General features: G+C 35.5%; 1 protein-coding gene across 10 annotated transcripts in view; it reads left to right on the plus strand.

Annotated features, from left to right (window-relative positions):
- The window catches only part of CSNK1G3 (casein kinase 1 gamma 3), a 97,189-nt gene extending 74,348 nt beyond the window's left edge, over positions 1-22,841 (plus strand). For 3 of the 10 annotated variants that reach the window (XM_031448911.2, XM_031448913.2, XM_031448912.2), the window contains exons 11-14: positions 2,299-2,394; positions 11,739-11,845; positions 12,393-12,416; positions 20,421-22,841. In XM_031448911.2, the coding sequence (XP_031304771.1) occupies positions 2,299-2,394; positions 11,739-11,845; positions 12,393-12,416; positions 20,421-20,475 (282 nt within the window). In that variant the 3' untranslated portion in view covers positions 20,476-22,841. The remainder of the gene's footprint in view (positions 1-2,298; positions 2,395-11,738; positions 11,846-12,392; positions 12,417-20,420) is intronic. The other 7 variants (XM_031448915.2, XM_031448916.2, XM_031448918.2 and 4 more) reach the window with 4 other exon arrangements.
- Positions 22,842-24,003: the final 1,162 nt, after the last annotated feature.

Consider the following 24,003-nt stretch of genomic DNA (forward strand, 5'->3'; position numbering starts at 1 on the left):
TTGTAGCCTATCAGAGTTTTGATGAGAGGTAAATAGGGAATAAAATCAAAGGAAAGAATACAACTTATTAAAAAAAATCACAAAATAGAATGATACATTTAGGGAATGTTTAACAATATTAGGCTTTTAAGTATGGACAGTTTAAAAAGATTACTTTTAGAATTTTGCCTTAGATAAATTGGGACAATAAAGGGTTTAATAAAAATACAACTAGCTCTGATAAAATGCTGCATATGCAAGAGTGGAGTTTCTGTTGGATTCATCAGTTAATTTTTCAAAAATACATGGAAGAAGATCATGTTTTCTGAAGATCTCCACCTGAGCTGTTAGGTATTGTAATAAAACTTCTTTTGTTGTTGAATTAAATTATAATTTAAATATTGTAGAGTTTAACTTTCTGCATGTTTCAGATGTGTCTTGCTAGCTAGATTGTGAGCTCACTGAGAGTGGGGACCATATTTTCTTCATGTAGTGCTTGTTGCACTAAAAGTAGGGAGTCTTCCCCCCCCCCCGAGGAAATCCTTTATGATAGCTTATATATTGAATTTGAAACCTGGATATGCAGATTGTTGTCATGATAAATGTATATCTAGAAAACTTTCATTAAATATCTGAGATACAGTTAACAGTTTAAGTTGTGTGAGAAACCCATAGGTCACAATTCCAAAAGAAGAAAAAAGTTAATTCTGTAAATGACTGAAACTTTTGTAATGTTCCCAGATAACCAATTTTAGCTTAGAGTCAGTGGTTGACGTTCAGGGGATCCTGAAATTTTATAGAAAGTGTTGGGTGCATGCAAATGTTTAGTCTATGGAGAGATTGTATAGCATTTACTGTCTTCTTAGAGAGGTCCACGACCCCCAAATGTTACCTGCTTTCCTAGGCAACACTAGACATTTGTCTCAATTGTAGCATCATTTTCATTCTTTCATCTTGTTTAGATCTGATCTCACCTAATTTATTTCACTTTAAACTATAAATATGCTAAATTCTGATGTTAAGTTTGGAGAATTTAATGAAAAGACATTATAGAATTATTGTAATTGTTTTGATGACCTGATTCATACCACAGAGTATGTAGTTTTTTATTGTACAATTTAATTTAAGAAGCTTATTGCTGAAACATTTGTTCCTTTTCTCTTTGATTTCCACATCTCTTCTCCCAAAGGGTTTCCTGGCCACTGATGTGCTTAGGCTCCCTGTAGCTCATTGTACTTGGCATTTTGTGGCCAGATTTTCTTTACTTTGTTAGAAAGAAAGAAAAGAGCACTGAAATCTTTCGAATGTAATGTAATTGCGATAAGAAGCTGAGTAGTAGTATTGGATGAGCAAAAGGCTTTGAGTTTGAATCCCTGCTGTACTCTTGGCTGTCTCTGTGACATTAGAGGAGTTTTTAATGTCACAGTGTCTTCAGTAAAATGAGGATAAAATGCAGAACTAAACATGTAATAGAACTTTAAATATTGTATTCCTTCCCCTACTTATTAGTGCTGTCCACATTTTTGTGAAATATAGAAATTGACCCCTATTAAGCAATTACTCCTAATTCGGTTAGTAAATTATTACTAGTTTATGATTATTGCCATGAGTTTTCCAAGTCATCTAAAAGCTTCAAGAATTACCAGCCTATTTCATGGAAATGGGTTTCTTATTTTGACCCAGATAAAAAGAGATGAAGGAAGCAAAAAGATTCGTATATGAAAAATTGTCACTTAAAATAGTCATATTCTCATGGTATTTTGTATAGCACTTCTCACTTTTCAGAGAACTTTTCTCATTTCTTATATTATGTTCACAATCAAAAACAGGGGACTAAGCAAGAAAAGTTTTCTAGGACCTTAATTAAGTGTATCTACTTAAGGACTGTTTTTTTTCAACCTTGCCAGAAGTAGTTCCTCATCAGAAAACCACTGGGGGCCTCTATATAGTGGGTGACTTTTTAGTACATTCCATGACTTATTTGGAGTGCTTTCTTGACCATGTCATTTTTACTACCCTAGTTCGGTTAATTTCATTTGACAAAGTTAGAGAGTGGAGACTGTGATATCTAAAGTCCTTTCACTTCTAAAATTCTGTGGTTCTGTTTTATTTTTATGGTTGATTATTACATAACTGTAGCAGTTTAACGGAAATCTCTCCACATTCAGTATGCAATGATAACTGCATCTGTGACTCAGAACAGTAAGGATATTTTTAATTTCCTTTTATACATTTGTTTTCTATATTATAAGGATGAGATGTTTAACATTTTGGGTTTCTCTTCTTCCATGCATGCCACATGCATTAAATAAATGGCAGTCGGCAGACCACAGGGCAGCTTGGGACTCCCAGCAGGCAAATCCCCATCATTTGAGAGCTCACCTTGCAGCAGACAGACATGGTGGCTCGGTACAGGTATTTTCTGATTTTTGCATGAGTGATTATTTCCCAGATTTATACAACTAACCCTTTTTGGAACTCATGGCATGATTTCATATCCTAATGAAAAACTTGTTGCTGAACTCTCCATAATTCTATTCCTTTGTATTTAACCAAAAAGCAAAATTAACATGGTCTAGAAAGACCACCAGGGATACTGTGATTTTGCCTTCGTTCATTTTTCCAAGTATCTACAACGATATTTAAGTAAGTCATATTCACAGCAGGTTAGAAAAACAAAGTATATTACTTGAATATGTGTTAAACTTGATTTTCCAATAATAAGCTCAGCCTTTTTTAATGCTTTTAAGAACATTTTAGTATCTTTTCCCTTTCATTGATTTTGCTTCCTTCAAACCTATGTCAATTAAGTAGATATCTAACTATCCTTAGTCCTTAGAATGTACTTTATGATTAACTGGTCAAACAAACATGACCCTAATTTTTACAATGGTATATTTTGTTTGTACATGCAGAAAATATCAGATGGAGAAAATAATTTCAAAGATTTGTATTTATTAAATATTTCCTTCAATTTTGGGGTATTTACAAAAATGTAAAACAGTTCCTCATTTTTTCGATGTGTTTCTTTTTTTCCCCTTTTCTGTACACTTAGAGATAGGTACTATATTCTGCCTTCATGTGTCCCCTAAATTTTAATCTTTTATATGTATTAGAGAAGTAGAGAAAGATTACTGAGCCTCTTATTTCTTTTAAAATGTCAATTCAAGGTAACGTGAATGCTTGGTTTAAAGTAATTGACATGATAAATGTATCTCAGTCCATTTTTATTTAGAACCTATTTTTAAATTTTTAATTTTTTTCCTCCACATGTTCCCACTTGAATAATTTTGTTTTACCAAATTTGCATTTTTCTTAGCATATATACATAATCTGAATTTATGCTTGGATTTTATTCTTTCTTGATTTGTATTCTAAAAGTCAATTCTTAGTTAAATCTTACAAGTTATCATGTTTTCCCAACATTAAATTTTAGAGGTAATTTAAATTACATAACCAGATATTTTCATAGAACTTTGTAGTCTATGGAACTTTCAATCATGTAGTACATCTGAACTATCTGAACAGCACCATAAAAGTCTAGAGTGAGGGTTTCAGAGGCAGGGGTTCCTGAATTGTAAAAAAAAAAAAAACAACTGTGACCCAAATTAATAGTTAATTGAGCAAACTATGTTTAATTTGCATAAACAAACTGGATTGGATATGTGTCTGTATTCGTTTACATGTTTCTAAGTGTTGTCTATTATTATAGCAAGTGTCTTGCTCAGTGCTCAGGGAAATCTACAATTAAGACACTATTAGAAGCTTTCCTACCACTTCTGTACCGTTACCACAAATTTGTCTTCTTTAGCTGCTTCTTACTCTATGGAATTTCCAAACGTGGCTCATGGGATCTCTTTGGACCATCAAAGGATGAATGAGTTTGATTATTGACTTAGCATTCCAATACTTTATGTTCTATTTTTTCACAAGTTTTCAGAAATATATTTCAGCTCTGCTCATTTCTCATCATCTCTTTAAAACTTGACTGCCTTGTAGAGATTATATCTCTGGCTTTATTCTAATATTCAAAGAATGATTGATTTTACTTACTAAAATTCTGGTAGTACATAAGTAAAACAAAAATTTTTACACTATTTTTCATTGACTTCCTGAATATATTTTACAACATTAACTAACATGATATGATGAACATTAATGTAGTTTGACTGTCGAAAAATTTGCTGGCAGCCTAAGTTAGATCATGCCTAAATATTACCCCACTCCAAAACATTGAATGTATTTATAATTTTTATCCTACCCACTTTTGAAATTTGAAAAGTTGTAATATGGGACTTGTATAATTGGACTAATGAAATTGTAATTTAAAAATTAATAATAATAAGAGGAAAGTACCTAAAATCTAAGCTAATGTGATTATTATAATAATTGAATACTATATTTGACTCTGAATGAAGAAAGGAAAACAATGCGTTCTTTCATTCTCATCATTGGATAAAGAAAGAGAAAAATCTTTTTACTAAACAAAAGTATGAGAAGAATTTGCCTTGAGGTTTTTTAGATGGTTGTTAAACCACCTGTTGGACAAAGTTTCAAGCATTGGCTTTGCAGGAGATGTAAAGACTTTATATGGCAACTTAAAAAAGTTATCCTCAAAAATACTAAGGGCATATCATCAAATAGTTTCTCAGAAAAGACATTTGCATAATATGTAGATTGCTATCTGCTAATAAAGTGTGATATGGATTTAGGATATTCAGAAACAAAATCGGCAGTTACCCAGAACCAGCCATTTGGGCCTCAGGCATTCATTCCTCATCTGTCACTGCACTCTTTTTCATGGAACTGAGAATTGCTCTCAGTATGGCACCACAAAGCATTCCAGGCTGGTTCTGGTTGACATGCATGATGACACCTCTTGCCGTTTTGATCTACATAAAGATCCTCAGATGGTCATTATTTTAGATGTGCTTTTAATGGGAACTGAACATTGGAGTCTAAAATTGAACTCTTTGTCTTTCCTGAATTATTATTTGTATTAGATCTGACATACAGTTTACCAAGTTGATTTCATTGTAGTTAACAGCATAAGCTCTGAAGTCAGATTTGAGTTCAAGTTCTGCGCCTCAGATTGAGTATTGATCAGTAAAATGGAGGTATTAATAATAGCTCTATCTCATGGTTTTATTAATAGTAACTCTACCTCATGGTTTTGTTGAGAATTTTTTTTAAGTATTTAACATAGAGGCTGGGGCTTAGGAAGTACTAAGAATAATCTATTGCTTTTGCAAATTAAGAAACCTGCTGAGTATTTTTATTCATCTCCGAGAAGTGAAGTGTAGAGACAGCCAAAAGAATGCATTGTCAAATGTAATTTATCTAATCTTATTCTGTCTCTTCGGTGAAATCATGTTAATTTACTAACCAGAAGGATATAGATATACACTTGATAAACTTTTCCCACTCAGGAAGACTAAGAATAATACTCAGATATCTAAAGACTTTATTTTGAATCTGTTCTTGGCTTGTATCTGTTTTAGAAAAGCTCCCAGAGGAATCGAGTGTGCCCCTCTGTGCTCCCCTTAGAATCATCAGTAATAAAATGGCTGGGAAGCTTAGACCTACCACTTTCAGTTCCTTGGCATTTCATTATTCAGCAAATATATACTTAAATGCCTACTAGGTGCTCGACTCTGTGCTAGGTTCTCTGAATAAAAGGAAGAGTAACAGATACGATGCCTGTTCCCGTGAAACCGTGGGAAAGGCTAGTGCACAGACAGTGCGAAAAATGGAGAAAGTACGAGGTGCTATGAGAATGCATAGAAGCAGGAAAAGATTTCCTAGAAAAAGTGGTATCTATTTATATTCTGGTTTTTGGGGGGGGCAATTAGGTTTATTTATTTATTAATTTTTAGAGGAGGTACTGGGGATTGAACTGAGGACCTCGTGCATGCTAAGTATTCTGTTTTTTCACATGTTTTCAAAGTGAAGAATCAATAGGAGCTAGCAGCTGAAGACTGTAGAAGGGGTCTAGAGAGATGAGTGTCCCAGGCAGAGAAAACAGTCTGTGAAGAGTGTGGAGGAGAGGACAGATTGAGGGATTGAGTGCAGTTCTGTCAAGCTGGTGTGTGTTGAGAAAGGAGACTGAGAGGTGGACAGGAGGCAAATCATGAAGGACCTCATGGGTCTTGTTATTACATTTGGACTTTAATCAAACCAACTTGATTAGATTAGTGTTCTCTGAAGATTACTTTCGCTGGAGATGAGATTGAAGGGAGACAAGTCTAAGGCAAGGACATAGCTCTCAAAAGTCCACAGTTGAGGAGGAATGATGGGCAGTGGAGAAGAAGAGAAATAAAAGGACTTGAAAGGTAATTAGAAGATAGAATTTAGTCAGGTATAGGGGCTGAAGAGAAGGAAGAACTCAGTTACGCTTTTTTGTATGTTTCTATCTGGCAAATCTGAATTTCCACAATTAAGTTTTAAACTGTACCACTGGCAGCAGATAGTGCTAGTCTCTAATTCCACTCTGGCTGAGCCTTTCTTTGTAACACAGTGCCATGGAGCTTGATGCTAACTATAAATCTGATCCTATAAAGCTGAGAGGTCATTGCAAGCAAAGGGAAGAAGACAGCTATTAAGGGCACTACTGAAGAAACTTTCACTTGGTGTGGCATACCTTCTGGTTGTCTGCAAAGCTCCTCTAGTCGTACAGCCTTGTTTGCATTTAAGGAACAATGGGATGCTGGGAAAAGGGGGCAGAATCACAAGTAGTGAAGATATGTTATATAACCAGGCACTATTGAAGTAAAGAATAATGCTAATTGTTATAATAAGCAGTCTGATATTTTAGTCAGTATCACTTCAGAAATACAGATATAGGTTATGATGACAGAAGAAGAATTAGATGTGTCTTGAAATGGTAAGAAAACACATGTAGGTAAAAGTTAGAGGAGTAATGTCGTATCTCAGTCAGTTCTCCATTATGCTAATTGTTAATGCAGACCTTTCTAGCACATTTCACATAACCAGTTTCAGTTTTCTTTATCAGATCTTCGAAAACACAGAGGTACTAGCAAGGAAAAGAAACTGAGTGACTGGTACAACCATATCTTTCTGTTCATAGTTTTCTGGGGTACAAAAGTCTGTAAAAGAGAGGTCGTGGAAGGAGAGGAGTAACATGCCTTTATTACATAAATAATTTCCAGTTCCTCCTTTTTAGTTTAATTTGGGAAATTCCTTGTTTAGTTGTCACTGGGGTCAGCATTACACATTTATTTTGATATTGTTTTCTAGTAAAATTTATAGTAACATCTCAAAAGACTGGAATCCTCAAAGAATATAGTGCTCTGCTTAATACTTCTGTAAGTGAACATTAGATTGAGAATCAGTATTGGCTTTTCTATGTTGATAGTCAGTGGGAATGTCTCTGTGCCTTTGGGTCATCAGTTGGAGTATTAAGAATATCAATTATAACTCTGTGGCTTTTAGAATGTGTTAGAAAGTTGGTTTCATTTAGTACATGTGAATCCTAGCGCAGGTCCAGTAAACTCCTTGGAAAATAACTCTTTTAACTATATCTTCTTTACTAGTATGCTTTCTTATAAGTGACTTTTAGAAAAAGCTGAATGTGTAAGTAAAATATATAATCATTTAATATATCTAATGTATTTATTGGATAGGTGAAAATCTGGTTAATATTGTGCCTCTACTGAGTACTTGGTAACATGCTTACAAGTATTCAAAGAGAAATTAGGAAGATAGTAGTATAGCTAATGTGTTTGAATTCATTATATTTGGAAACTATATTAATTGGCCTTTTAAAATCATTGATTACAAAGATACCATGTGTAATCTTTGTACTCAAGTCTATGAGAATGACTTCTTTTGAAATTAGATTGGGCAGGCAGCCAGTAAGTGAACCACCATTTTTCTCCCACACTTAACTGCAAGCTGTTTCCCCACCCTCTTCCCTTCAACTCTGATATACTGATAGTAAACTGTAGCCTAGTTGCCTTTTTTTTTTAACCTCTTAAAATAAGATTTGCACTGGGTTTTTTTGTTTTTTTGTCATAGTGGGAATAACAGAAAATTTCTTTAAGTATAAGAAAACAAGAATTCTGTAAAACACCTGATTTTTTTTTTTTTGAAATGTCAAACCTCAAAGCATCTGTGATTTTAGATATAGTTTCATTAAGGAAATTAGACTGATAAATACTAATATTTCACAGACTCTTATGTTCTAGTTTGAGTTATAATTCTAGAAATGTCACCTAAATGGAATCATTCTTCACAATTTGGCTTACAGAAATAATTTGTAATGTGTGTGTTTGATTGATTGATTACTTTTGGTTTCCAAAAATATATTCACACATTATTTATAACATTATTTCTTTATTTCTTCTTATAAAATCCATTTGTAAAAAGACCAGTACTTTAAGTGGAAATAATTTTAATGCCATGATACACTCGAAAGTCACTGGTATTAAGTGGGTCAGCTTCACAGAACTGTGTTACCTCATTGATTCTCTTCTGACCCTGGGATATTGGCCTTTACTCAGAGGATTAGGGAATCTGGGAAGCCCAGGAAAAATTACATTAAAAAATTGCATGAAGTCAGACTTTATTTCCTTCTGATTTGATTCTGATCAACCAGATAGAATGGAATTTGAAACATTTCACTAAAATAAAGTTTATTAAAGCCAGGTATGATTTTGTGTGAAGTGAAGTAAATCAACTATATAATTATAATACATATATAGTTACTGTTGATGGAAATTTAGAGTACCTGAGGTTCAAATTTTCATGCTGCTTAAAGTAAGGGAAGACACATTAGAGAGGCTACTTATAAGTGAAGAGGGTTCCCGCCAACTATGTAGGGCCATTGAACAAAAGGGCAAAAAGAAACCTATTGAATATTATGTTAAGGAAAACAATGGAAATGTTTTAGTGAATTGTTTCGATTATCCACCACATGCAAGGCACTTTGCTAGTTAAAGGTGGTGGAGAATATAAGAGTTTGAGTTAAGAATTCTGCTTTCTAGCTCCCTTCCAATTCAGTGTAGGGGCTCTAACATTTTAAAAATGAAAAATAAAGAATCAAATTATATTCAGTAATTAGAAGTATTTTTGAATGTTTTCGGAAAGAGGGAAAAATAAAGAGAACAAATTGACACAGAACTCAATAGAATGACAAAAAAGAGGCAGCGAGTGCCCTGGAAGCGGAGAGGATGACTAGGACATAGGGACTAAGACACAGGAGTATTTCCCCCCTTGGGCTGCCTCTAAAGACAATCAAGGCAGTTGTGTGTTTTCGGCTGTAGGCACAAATGCAGTGTTTGTTTCTAAGTATTCTATGTAGGATATAGGAAACTGAACCTCCATAATTCATGAATTAATCTAGATATGTTGATTGATTTCTGGTTATTTTCCTTGTACTGGAGGGAGAGAGCCTCCTCCACACTAAACTATTAAGTCACAGGACAGGGATGTTTGTTTGTCTTGTCTGCTGTGGTATTCCAAGTTCCTGAAACAGTGCCTGGCATGTTGTAGCCTCTTAATTAATTAAGTAAGTAAGTTCTAGAAATATAGGTCTCTGTAAATGGTAGTCTTAAGTCTAGTAGTCAGCTGTCAACTCTGATACTTAGGTCTTTGATAAAAGAGGTCAGAAAGGGAAAGCATCAAAAATAATTCTTAGATTTTGAACCTAGAGGTCTGGGAAGAGGGTAGGGCTTGCCTTAATAGAAGTAGGAACTATAGGAAAGGTAACAGATTTTAGAGAGAGTATGGTAAATTTGGTTTTGGAAATACTGAGTGAGGAGCCAAACTTGGTCTAGCTAACTGATGATGTATCTGAGTGGTTAGGCTTAGAGAATCCTTTACATAGAGGTGATAGTTGAAGCTGCACTTACAGGTCAAACTGATAGTAATAATGATGGCCACTGTTTGTTGAGCTCTTACTGTATGCCAGTCACTGTGTTTTATACATTAATTTCATTTCATCCTCATGTCAACCTTGTTAAATAGTAAGTAACCTGTTTCCCATTTCGTAGTTGAGAACACTGAGGTTTAGCAAAGTAACGTGTCTCTCCCAGGATCTCGTAGCTGGTAAGTGGTAGAACTAAGTTTTGAATCTACACCTGTCTTACTCCAAAGATATCAGCTGATACTAAGTGAGAGAGAGATGTACAGGGAAATGAAGACTGAACAAAGACTACTAGTATGTTTTCTAGGAATTGGTAACCTTCAAATTAACTCTTACTTGAGTGCTGATGTAGGGACAGAGTATAGATTGGAAGGAGTTAAGGGAAAAATGAAGAATTTTATAAAAATGGAAGTGGTAAGTTAAGATGATTGTTTTCAAGAAGTTTGGGGAAAGCAAGAGATCAGACAGTAAGGCGACTTAGTAGGACTGAGAGAATTTGAGAGAATTTGGGAGTTTTGTTATGGTTTTTATCTTGCTTGAAGATTACATACATACATGCATGTATTCATTTATTTCAGCAAATATTTATTGAGTGCCTGTTCTGTGCCAGGCAGAGTGGGGAGATATATCAGGGAACAGTACAAGGCTCTTGCTGTTATGGGGCTTAATTTTAATGGAGGTGGAGGTGGGTATCAAGAAACACATCAATCAGTCAATCAATTAATCAGAAGAACATCAACCTGGATGAATGTTATACAAAGAATTAAAAGTGAAATATAACGAAGAAGTGTGTCTGCATGGAAGCTTTAGATTGTATATTGGCGAAGTCCCGTTTCAGAGATGTTCTCTGAGAATCTGTCAATAAGCAGGAAGAGAATTCCAGGCAGTGAGAGTAGATCATGCCAAGGCCTGAAGGTGGAAATAACTTGACATACTGGGTGGGGGCTAGTGAGCAAGGTGGGAAGTGGTATGAAATTAGAGACGTAGGCAGGATTCAGATCTTGAGGGTCTTTGTAAACTGGGGTAAAGAGTATGGATCTTTATTCCAAAGGAAACCAAGAAGTCGACACTTGAAGAGTTTTAAGCAGAGAGTTATGTATTATCTAATTTACATCTTAAAAGGAGTACCCTGATTGTTGTGTGGACAATACATTAATGGAGGGTGGATCCAAGTATAAGCAGACCAGTTAATAGGTTTTTGCTCTTCTTTACTCAAGAGATAATGGTGGCCTAGACTGCGGTTCTAGTAGTCATAGAGTAGGGAAGACCAGTTGGGTTGGGGTGTGGGTCAGGAGAGGATTTAACAGGATCTGCTGATGGTTTAAGTGAAAGAGAGGAATAACAATGACTCCTGGATTTGGGGCTTCATCAACTGGGGGAATGAATGGGCAGCATGACAGGGAGACCTGAGCATGGTTACAGATTGAAATGAAGGATCCATTGGGAAGAGCAGTATTGAAGTTTGCAAAGGAAGTAATTCATGATGTAGCAAGGTACCAAAGGAGATGGGCACACAAGATGGAACTGATTGAGTTAGCCCTAAAAACCAGAGGACAGAAGACAGAAATTTCAAGATGAAAAGGAAGGAAGTTGAAAAGCAAATATTGGATGAGCTTATGTTTAATAAAATGTTGAGTAATTAATATATTCAGTTATGAACAGCTACATGCCAATTATTTTGTTTCTCATATTAACTTTCTAATTTAAATACTTTATGTTTATCGTTGTATAACCTATTCCTTTGTGTGTGCGTGTGTATTTGTGTGTGTGTGTGTGTGTATATATATATATATATATATATATATATATATATATATATATATATATATATATATATATATGTATGTATTTTTTTCTTTTCTTTTTTTTTCAGGTTGTAAGTTCCACAAATGGAGAGTTAAACACAGATGACCCTACTGCAGGACGTTCAAATGCACCCATCACAGCCCCTACGGAAGTAGAAGTGATGGATGAAACCAAGTATGTCTTGGTTTGGCTTGTCTTAGTAACTTTTTTCTTAAACTGTGCATGTTCGAGATTTATAGTCATGTGCAATTATTTCAGGAAATTTTTTCAAGGAATAGGTGCATGCAAAAACAAGTGGTATGTTTAATTATTTTAATCACTAAGTATAAAACAGTGCAATTTCAGTAAGTAGTTTAATAATGCAAAAATAATTCTTTTAGAACTATGCTTAAATTCTTATTTAGAGTTAACAACATATTTTTAGCTTTTTATTTTTAGGAATGTTGATGCATGAAAGTTACTGCTACACCATAGCTGCTCTTTTTTTTCTGGAAGCATAAGAATAAATAATTATTCATTTTGTAGTATGCTGCATGCATTAATACTAGTTTTAAATTGGTTTTTTGGTAAATGTAAATTGTAATAATTCTGCTTGGAAAAATACTTAGCATGAAAAACAATGTGATAATTACAATGTGGGCAGTTTCTGATGATCTCTCTCTCTCTCTCTCTTTTTCCTTCTATTTTCTTCTTTTTTTTGTTTTTTGTTTTTTGTGTATAGCTGCCAGAAAGTGTTGAACATGTGGTGAGTTCTTAAGTGTAGGCAGGCAGAAATAGCTCCATTGACTGTAATTTCAAAGCTTTAGCACCATTTTGTGTTTCTTAAAAACAAACCTTTCAACATAGAAATTGTAATTGGTAAAAGTGTCCAAAAGTACTTGATATCATTTACATGAGCTATGAAAAGCAAGAAATAATTGTTGGAGGAGCTCTTTTGTCTGCTGCCACTTTTTTGCTTCACGTGACATAGATTTGGGGCACTGTTTTATCGAGTAGATGATACACCAGTCCTGCTTGTGCTTGTGCGTTTGTTTTGTAACACAAGGCTTTATTTGCTATTTTAAATTGAAAGACAAGTTTTTGAGCTAAGATTTCTTTTTTCCTGTTTGTAACTGTTAAATACACAAAGCAGACCTCCCTGCACCTCTGCGATAGTTTCACTAAAACATTTCACTTGCTAATTATATTGCCATCGAATACACATGATTATATACATTGGTAAAGTTCATGATATAGTGAGTGTTAAAAAAAAATCCTCATCTAAACAGTTCCCGTTAATTACAGATATTATGAAAAATAATATTCTTATCTGTTGAAATAATGTTGAACTTAAACTATTTTCTGATATTTGCGTTTAGTTATAATGCTCGATTTATTATGTTTCTCTCAATTTTAGGACAAAGTTTGAGTCAGCCTTGGAGTGAATGAAGAAAGTTGTTTAGATTAGTAAATTATGGGACATTCAACTCATATCCAAAAAGAACCTTACATACTTTCCAAAACAATGCTCATTTGGTGGCTGCAAGTTGAGGAAACTTTTATGGATATTTGTTTTCAAAGAGTAATGATCAAGTCTCCATCCTAATCAGTTTGATTGTGAAATTTATTCACAGTATGACTTAGTTTAGTGGGTTTTAGGATGTAACGAGTCAGCTACATGCTTGTGTATTTTTACATCAGAAATAAAAACAACAGTTAATGCGTGCTTGTGCCATCCTGGTAACTAAGCACAGTTAGAGAAATAGGGTGGCCTGTGGCAGATAAGGTTGCACGTGTCTTTTGCAATTAAACATAGATTGTATGATCCTACTCCTGCCACTGTTCGTTACCTTCTTCAGGCTTGTTTCTTCTTCTGTAAAATAAGGCTAATAATATCTACCTCATAGGTTGTTAAGAAAATTAAGCGTCACTAGTATTTTGTCTGGCACGTGGCAGGTACCCAGTTGCTATGATCTCCCATATTTGCGTCTCCAATTCCGGCTGCCAATGACCGTTCTCATCTGTGTTCTTCCCGGACGTGTGCTTCTTCCATCAGTGTTCCATATTTTCACTTCCATACCCACAGTCTTCACTGAAACTGGCTCTTCTGTGTTTGCATCCTCTTCGAGCCCTGCTTTCAACCAAATCTATTACATTTTCCCATGTATTCATTCAACAGTGACAGTGCTTGGATTTCAGAAATATGTGGTACTATCCTTGCCTAAAGTAGATCACACGCCAGCTGGGATAATTGCAGTTGTATTAGCATTTATCAACGTATGATAAATACTATGAAAAAGGTATGAAAAACCCATTAGAGCTTGTAAAGCAAAGCACTACTTACTGACAAGATGATCAGAGAATGCTTTGTGGGGGTGGCTTTGAAGAATGGCAGAGTAATTTATTTAGTTGAGATGGGCGTGAGTATGTCTGTGGTTTGGGTTTCTATCTGCAGGTGTTGGTAGATGAGAATTAAGGGAGTGGCGAGAGGCTGTTCCTGAAGAAAGCTTTCTCTTTTTCCTAGAGCATCAGGTCCGGATCACTCGGCATGGCACCAGGCCTCTCAAGCCTTTCATGCCTCTCATGCTCTGGCCCCTGCCTGTCTCTCCCAGCCTCATGTTCCATTATGAATTCTATATTCTGTTGGTTCCGTAAGCCTGCCGTTGATATGTTATTCTCTTTATCTGTCTCCCACTTCATGAAACTTCTTGGATTTCTTAAAAACAAGGCCCTTTTTATCTTAAGAGCCCCAAAGCCTCAATAAATTATTACTAAATAATTGAAAATAATGTGGGGTAGTCATACAGTGAACTATCAGCTGACAGTATAATAAAATGAAACTGGAAACATGATGCTAAATGAAGAAAGCCAGACATAAAAGGCCATATATTGCATGATTCCATTTATATGAAATGTCCAGAATAAGCAAATCTATAGAGATGGAAAATAGACAGTGATTACCTAGGGCAGAGAAGGGGAGGGTGGGAGTGACTGCTGAGAGGTGATGTGGTTTCTTTAAGGGGCAAAGGAAACATTTTGGAGTTAGATAGTGGTGAAGGCTGCAGAACTCTTTGACTATATTAAAAACCACTGAATTGTACACTTTAAAAAGGGAATTTTATGATATGTGAATTTTATCTTAATAAAGCAGTTACTTGGCTAGCGGTCCGTGATTTCAGTGAAGCTTTACTCCAGGTGGGTTACAGAAATCCTCAGCACTTCCTTACTCTTCACTAGTTAAAAAGTCTTTTTAAATACACAGCATTTTGTCTTTTCTTTAATCAGGGTTATTGCAACATTCTTACACATTTATTACTGCATTCCTCATATCCTCTTAATCTGTGACTAAGAAATGTGAGCATGATTTCTTTCCCTAAGTTGCATCTAATTCTTCTCTTCTCTCTTCCATCATTTTATAGGTAGCTAGGGACCTGGTTAGAATTCTTTTTCAGAATTTATCTGCTATTTTCCTTTTTTTCTGCTTGCCTATGATTGGCAGAGATCTCTCCCCTCACCGTCTCATTAACTAGGATGTATTCCACAGTTGACATTTTAGAATCTCAAGTTTCCTAGAATAGTATCTCATGCGGTAACTGTAGAATCTCCAAATGATGGAAGATATTCTCTTCCCCCAAGATGAAGTGGCTTCTTCATTAGCAGTGAGATTTTGCCTTACTTTTTTAGTGGAGAATTTTTTTCCAAGACTGGTGATAGAAATGATAGCACCCTCTTCATTCCTTCCAGAAATTTAGTAAAACAAGCCTTCCTTTAAGTTTAGTTACTGAGTTTTTAAGTAGTGTGAAGTTGTCTTTGTTTCTTTTTTTCCTCCCCCACTTTCCTTCATTTACTGAGCAGTACTGTGTGTTTGGTAATGTAATGATTATGAAGTTAAGTCAAGGCCCTTTTGTTCCATTAGAGAAGATAGTAAGTATGCTAGTAACTTTCACATGGTGATTCTCAACCCTGGCTTCATATCCCAGTCATCCTGGGGAGTTTTAAAAATATTCCAGTTCTTAGGGTGCACTTTCTGAGTGGTGGGGTCTGGTTACCAATATTTTAAAAATGCTTTTCAGCTGATTCCAAGGAGCAACCATGGTTGAGCATCCTTGATCTAAAACAAGGTGTTACAGGATTAGCACTATGGAGTTCAGAGACGGGTGTATGCACTTCTAGCTGAATGTCAGAAAGGTCTTCATGGGTCAGGACACATTTGCACTAGTTCTCAAAGATGAGTGTGATTGGCAAGGCATTTGGGGGCCAGAGAGAAGAAACTGAGCAACAATATGGAGCAAGGAAATAATGGGGCAAGTTTGAGTTGTAACCCACTCCAGGCAGCAGTGGGGAGAGTGTGTGAACACATTAATGGGAACTGAGATAGGCTAAGTGCCCAATCTCAAAAGACCTTTAGTAGCCAGGTGGGGGGTGGGGGAAGGATCTTACCTTTCTTAGCACAAGAAAGCTCACTGTGGGTTTTAAGCAAAGAAATGGTATAATCAGACCAAACCTTAGGAAAATTATTGAGGCTTATGTCACTTTGCATGTGGATGGTGAGGAAGAAACTGCAGGTGAGGATGGGTCTGGGGGTTCCTAGTTAGAGCAGTTATGTAGTCTTGCTCTCGGATGTAACCTCGACTTGATTTACCAAAGTTCCTCTTTTTCATAATCAAGAGATCCAGAGAAATGAAATTACATTTCAAGTATAAGTTTTAAGGGGTAAAATCCTTTGTCACTGAAAAAGCTAGATGTCATAACAGAAATTTCCCATATACTCATCAACACAGACGAGGAGAGGCTAGGTTCTGGAGTCCTAAATGGGTAGCATCTGACAGGTACCAGCTGTCTCTCAACCAGAGGATGAACCAGTGAGTCATTGTAGGGACAGATGAGAACTTCAGATCCAGACAGCTTCAGTTTCTGGGAAGATTTTCGAGAAGGAAGTATATGACATAGATCCAGCAAGAAAAGCCATATTTTAGAGGAAGAAAAAGACAGTCAATAATGGGGAAATGGTGGTGTGATGTCAGTAGCAAAACCTTGGCTGTTACCATCTCTGTTGTCTACAGAGTTTAGAACTTTGATCCATTATGACTTCCTGTTTCCTCCCTAAATAGTATTTCAAGCAGCAACCTTAGTGTTCATCAGAATCGAGTCTTAACACTTATTCCCGAGGGGTTTAAGGGTAGAGATGTGACTTCCAGGCTTCTCAGCTCCCACCAAGTGGTCATGTCAGAAGCATGAACCTGGCTTGTGAGAGCATATTGGCTCACTGGAACCACATAAAGGATAGTCAAGAAAGAGCCAAGAAAAAGAGGAGAATTGACAAGAACATGATTTAAATGTCTGATCAATGTAATCAGTTTCCCCAAGGTAGTTGTCAATGGTCTAGATCTGAGGAGACCTCACATGAGCTATGAACTAAAGAATAAGAAAATGTAGCCACTGAGCAGCAAGGAGAGGAAATGTCCTTAAAAATTTTGAAAGTGTGAATTATTTTCTAAGACCAGATAATTGAGTTTTTTGATAAAAATAACTTCTTCAAACCATCTGTGAAAACTTCTGTTTTTTTTAATTGCAGTTCTTGTTTCCAGTAACTTTTTTTCCCCTGTTAACGGTACCTAGTGAAAAGTTCATGGTTTCTTATGCATTTGCCTGCTCTCGTATAAAGTGATGACGTGGTGTCCACTCACTGTCTCCAGTGCTCAGCTCACTGTGTCCAGGACGAGGCCTCACTGGAAGTGGAGAAGCAGGAAGGTGATCTGTCAGATGCATCTAGACAGCAGTGCTTTGCGAGATTCAGGCTCCTTTAATAATTTGGTGCACATCATTTCTCTTCAGAAAAGCCTCCACAAGCACTAACGTTACCATTTTGTAAGGTTGCTCTAGGGTTTGTGGCCCGTGGGTAAGAACTCTAGCTTTAGAACATGCTTTAGGATTTTGACTAAGTTCTTACTGTATGAATTAGTTTCACTGATGAGGCAAATCATTCATTTATCCAATAGATATTAAATGAGTACCAACTTTATGCCCATTTATGGGATGTATCTGTGACCAAGATATTAAGAAACTTACATCCTATGTGGAGGTGGATAATAAGTAAAAAAATAAATTCAGGTTAGTATTGGCAACTGAGAGGAAAATAAAACAATCATGTGTCAGTGTGGCTGTGTGGGAGAAAGTGTTTTAGACTGAGTGCTCAGGACAATTGAGATGAGATCTAATTTCTTAATCATGAAAACTATAGATCATCTGTCTTAGTAATGACTTTTAAGAAATCAGCTACAAGATTAATATCAATTTCCTTCTTAATTTCTGTAAGTATATGGTACTTTGGGAGCACCTCTTCTCTAGTTGGATGCATTCATAATGCATAAAGCAATGCTGCCCTCTGGTGGTTTAACAGTTTAACAGCATGCCAGCTTTACTTAGCAACTCTTATTTCAAGGGTGTACTCTTTTTAGGGGCTTCATTTCTTAAAAATGGATGCCTTTTTTAGATTGCTTTTGAATTTAAAGGTTCTCTACAATTATAATGCATTTTAATATCTTATTTAAGCTTAAGTAAATGCTTGGAGTGGTTTTCTTTATTCAATAATATTTACACAATGGAAGGAATGATTACCTAGGAAATGGGAAGAACTCAACTCTCAGAACTGAAAGCAGATTAATGATACTGGAAAAATGAAACAGACAAGATGAATTGCTAATACATGTGTGGAAAATGTGAGACTTGAACTTGTTCATCCAAACATCATTACATTAAATTCCCCATTCCAAAAGGCTTACATACCTTACAACACTTTTTCAGTAGAAAACTTTTTAAAAGAATGTGCTTTGGAATTTGAAAAGACAAATAACATTACATACCACTAGTGAACATTGTTAGTGAAACTTTATGTTAAACAATAAATTACCATTGAAATATGACCATAGTCTTAAGTTTAATATTCTAAATATTTGATCTCTTTTGTCTAAATACCAATATTGTAACATTTTATTTTTTGCAACATGGTCATTTTCTAGCTCTTTTCTAAGTCTTTAATTGAAAGCTTGTTTTTGGAATAATGATTTTTATCTCATAGTCATTTTTGTTTTCCTTTTTAATTTTAGAAAATATATATAACAGATTTGAGAAAGTATTAGGCACCTGACAGTTACGAAAAATTTAACTTGCTTTTCTAAACCCAGGAAAAATGTATTGTGCCTAGAGTCTTCTTTTACAGTGGTTTCTCTTTTTAAGGCCCTTGATTGGGTAATTTATTTCTGTTCTTGTAGTCACCTCAATAAGAGTAAAACTCATACAGATTGATAACTGGACATATTTCTTGTTGAATCTTTATCAGCTGATATATACAATTTTGAATTATTCACATTCCATTGTCTAGTCATTGTGTGCTATTTGAGTGCACTTAAAAAATGCAGTTGTGTAATTTGGTTTTGAATACCCCATAGTGATTTTATAATCATGGCATAAATCACAATAAATGGTCTGAAATTATTTTTGACTAAGGATAACGTGAGTGGAGAGAGTATATAATTTAGCTGGACAGTGTGGATTTTTGTTTACATTTAGTTCACGGAAAGATATAAAAACTACATAGCCATTATTTCATCTTCCATGACCTTTTGCTGAATAGGATACTTTGAAGCTATGTGGTCTCTTTTATGCTTAGCTAGAGAATGTGAATATCCTTTTATGAAGGTGGGCTGGTAAGAATTACAGGAACATCTTTGTAAGGACTTCAGTGGAAAAGAAAAAGGAGCCTCTCTGTATGTGGTACTTGTCATCTTGATATTCTCATAGATTGATAGCCAGGCCTTTATTTGAAGGAATGCTAGAGTTTTAGGATATATATGTGAATGTGTGTGTATTTGTTTTGTTTGCTGCTGATCAGTGATTCTCATTTAACTTTCAGTTCATACCAGCCTCAGCATTGCTGTACAGGTGTTGCATCTTCTCATGAATAGGAGAATTTACTGTGAGAAAATCTAGTTCTTGCAGGGATCATATCTAGATTTTTTTCACCTAGGAATAAAAATCAGATATTGCCTTAATAGACAACAGAAACTGAATCAGTTTTCAATTATAAAACGGAATCATTTTGATTATGGTATTTTAAATGTTGAGCACAATTTCTACCTTAATTGAAATAACTTATGATAAACTTGACCTTCTTTAACCCCTAAAGAATTAAAAGTGCCACTCTTAGCATTCTTACTCTGTTTAAATGTATTTCCTCTCTTCCACTTTGTAAATATGATGGAAAATGTTGAGTATTTGAGGGATTTCTCTTTTTATTTTTGGAATTTAATGCTTAGTGAAAATAAAATCCCAATATTAGGATCATTATTGCTTTTCTAACAGTGGCTTCAACAGTCATATATAAGTAGCAGGAAAAAAGGGAAGGAATACCTAAGGTGAACTTTATAGAACAGCATGACATTGCCAGAAACTAATGAGTATCTAAAATAGAATGGAGTGGGTCATTTGGGGTTAGAACTCTGTAGCTTTTCAGGTAGTCTTGGTGCAGATCCTTTTCAGTTTAGTGGCTCCATTTAACGTTGCACAGAATGTCTTGCTGTTCTTAAAAGGCATGTTGAAACAGCTCTGCATAGTTTCACTAATGTATATGCTTCATCAGTGTGTTCACTCTTTATGTTGCACTAGCCTGTAGCTTCTTATGACCATTTAAATTAACTTGATAGATTCAGCCTCACTTTATGACGTCTTAGTTTTTTTAAATAATAAAAGGAGTATTTCCCTCCATCTGCAGGTGCTGCTGTTTTTTCAAACGAAGGAAAAGGAAAACCATACAGCGCCACAAATGACTCTGGACACAGACCGATCGTGGGGAGTTACTTACATGTTCATCTGCTGTCTTGTGATTAAAATCATCTCTGTAGTGACCACATATATTTTCAAGGACTCACTCTTAGAAACAAAAATGTCATACTTTCATACTTCATTTTGTGGTTGTCTTACATTCATATTTTTTCTAATTTAACTTTTATGGAAGCTTTAAAGTTTTGTCAAAACACGAGTGCTTTGCCCATCAGTGAATGGAATGGACCAATGAGGTGGTTGGTATTCATGGATACAGGTCTTTAGAACATTTTTCAGAAGCTCTCCTCCTGTCGTAGAAAGCAGTACAGTATCTTAAATGTCAACCAGTTATATACCTAATCTGGTTTTTTAAGAGCATAATCAAACAGGAACTTTCTCCCCAGTGGATAATGCAACAGAGAAAACAGAGCTGCCCAAATCTTTAAAAGAAGTCATCCCTCGAGAAGGTCATTACCTGTGTGACATCTGCATTGATTTCACTGTTGCTGACGGTACTGCTGTTCATGAGTCATACTAACATTCTGTCTGTGAAATCATGGTACAGCCACTGCCCAGAGGTACTGAGGAGAAAGCTCCATGGGTTCGGCAGGTGGTAGCGGTAAAACGAGTCACAAGCAGCGTGCGAGGCACGAGCTCTGCTTTGTTGCGCCACTCTGTGAAGTACAGTGTTGCCGAAGTGGCAAAAGCGCTTATTTTTTAAAAATGCAAAATATTTGTATAATGTAACTTTATGCTTCCAGGTAATAATGTATGTTAGGCAGCGAGAAATGAATACTTTGAGGGATGAGATATGTTGGAGTTTCTTTTTTTTTTTTTTTTGAAAAATACACTAAGGAGAAGGAATAAATGTGAATCTCATTGCAGTGTATGTGGTTGAAGTCTAAGGAGATCCCACTGAAACCTGCTGCTGAATGATCTCATTCTCCTTAAGCAGAAAACTTCGGATGTGCCACGCAATGGTGTCTGTTTATTAATTATTTGCTCTTTGATTAAAAAAAAGACCCCTGGCAATAAAAGCGGGGTCACTCTATTGCCCTCTGTGCACATCAGCCTCTGGTATTCAACTTTGCTGGTTCTCTGGAATTTTCCTATTTTTAGCATAATTTTGATGACTGAAAACTATTTTGGAGAGGATGGGTCAGGTGCTTTGTCCCCATAGTCTTTTGAAGTGCCTGCATATGAACAAAGTAACGGTTCTGTACAAAAGGAAACCCATTCCGCTTTTCAAGTCTGCTTTGTTTTAAGCCATAAAGACACAGGTGTACTATTGTCACAGTCTACTAGTCAGAATTTTCAAGGAGAGTTAAGGGAAAAAGGCTGACTAGAAAATTATGTTGTTCAAATCTCATATTCACTGTTCATTTCTGAAATTGTTGCTCCTTCCACGCAGCCCCTTCTTTTTGTCTTTAAGTGCATGCCTCTGGGCATGCTTATTTATTTTTATTGTCTCAAGGTAACATTTAATATGTGTAATTAAAGTAAATAAATCTACATTTTTGACTCCATTATTGCATTTACAGGAATTTAATTGTACTTTGTAATTTATTTTTCTTATTAGCCAAAAGCTGAGCGCGCTGTTTTTGATGAATTAGGCGCCCACATGAATACTGCAAATCGGGACATCGTTTATCATTGTTGCTCTGAATCCTATGAATGATCTTTCTAAGTTCTTGATTTTAAAGACCTACACTCAGCCTAGAAACCATTTGCTGTATAATTTGGTCAACAGTTTCCACTTTATCTATTTGTATACTGTCATGATGTCTTAAACTGCAGGAGTTCCATGCTGAGTTTGTATTTTTGTTTGCTTTGAGTAAGGTAGATGGATGTTTTGGCCATTATAATGTGAAACCACTTCCTTCTTTACAGTATTTGACCAAATTTGTGTGTCTATGATATTTGTAAATACATGCGATACCTGTATTTCTTATCATAAGCCTGTTTAGTTTTATTCTCAGTAGGGTTTTTGGACTGTACAGTGTTTATATGATCTGAACTCCTTATACATAAGAAGGTGTGTATATTAATCCAATTATGGACTTAAAATATTTTAAAAGTATAAAAACCCTTATTTGCTGCAAAGACCAGTGTGTAGACATTTGCTTTTTAGCAATATTTTTAAGTGCTCCATTTTAATGCCAAGGAATAAGTCTTTTGGCAACACAAACTGGTCAATAATAGGTAATGCAGGTATGTTCAGGTTAAGCCAACAATGTTTTGCATTTTTATGCTTCTTTTCTGTCAACACTAATGAAGTCAACATTGCCTGAATGTCTGAATAATGAAACACATCCCTGTTTAAAAGTATGTAACTGAAAAAGAAATAAAAAATAAAGGTAGTTTTTTTAAACTTGCTCTTTCCCCTTTCCTCTAATCATGGGTAAAATAATGCCACTCACTAACTGAAGATAGGAATTTAAAAATTCAGTTCATTTAATTAGTGTATGTAAAAAGTACAGCTAAAGGAATATACTTTTGTGGTTTTGATTTTGTTTGTTTTGTTGGAACCCCATTACAAAGTGTATATACCTGGAAGTATCTAAGCTTTCTTTAATGAAAAACTTTTTTATACTTCTCTGAACTCCTTATTAGAGCAGTTAATTAGAACTAATGCCACTAATAAACCAAGGGAAATAAACTGAATCATTTCATTCCTTTTAAAAAATGAAGTCATACTATTATGTTCACAGAAGTGAAATATTATTAATCCAGTTTTAAGTGAATGACTTTAACATCATTGCAGATGAAGAGCATATCTCTGTGACAGTATCTCACAGTTTATCATTGTGCTAGGTGCTTTAAGAGGTTTTATAAAATGGCGCTCTGCTTACAGATAGAGGCTAAAGGTGGGATAAGGCAGAGCAGCACCCCTAAGCACCACCGCTCAGAAACAATAAGATCTGGAGATGAAACAACATAGGTGAAGCATGGGTTAAAAGGCTCTGTCTAGAAACATCCGATTTAAGATCAGGGTTCAGTCTGAATTGATTGTGTGAAATTGCATGAGTCGGCACCCTTTGATCTGCAAGTGATGGAGACCTAACTCGGCTTCAGCAATAGGCATGCACACTATTGCATTTAACTGCGAAGTTCAGTGTTAGGAGTGGCTTCAGACATGCTTGATCCTGGTGCAAAGTCAGGAGTCTTTCTCTTTATCTCTGGGTTTTGCTTCCTACCCTGCTGTTTTCATTGAAGGGAGATTTTTCATGTGTGATGGTGAAGTGGCCACGCAGCAGCTTCAGACTTCTGCCGTCTTCGTAACCTCAGCCAAAACAAAGGGCAATTTGTCTCAACAGTTCCATCAAAATCCTAAGACTGACATTTATTTCTTCATTGGTTCATATGCCCAGCCTTGAGCCAATTACTGTGGCCAACGGCCTGTTGTTCCCCTACCTTCAGAGGACACATTAATTATACTGAGAAATGAGGTAGAAGGGGTGTTGCCCAAAAGAAAATGAAAGTATTGTTATCAGATGGAGAGTGAATAGATAGAGCACAGGCAAAACCTAGAT

This window comes from Camelus dromedarius, chromosome 3 (assembly GCF_036321535.1).
Source record: "Camelus dromedarius isolate mCamDro1 chromosome 3, mCamDro1.pat, whole genome shotgun sequence".
NCBI classification, from domain to species: Eukaryota; Metazoa; Chordata; class Mammalia; order Artiodactyla; family Camelidae; genus Camelus; species Camelus dromedarius.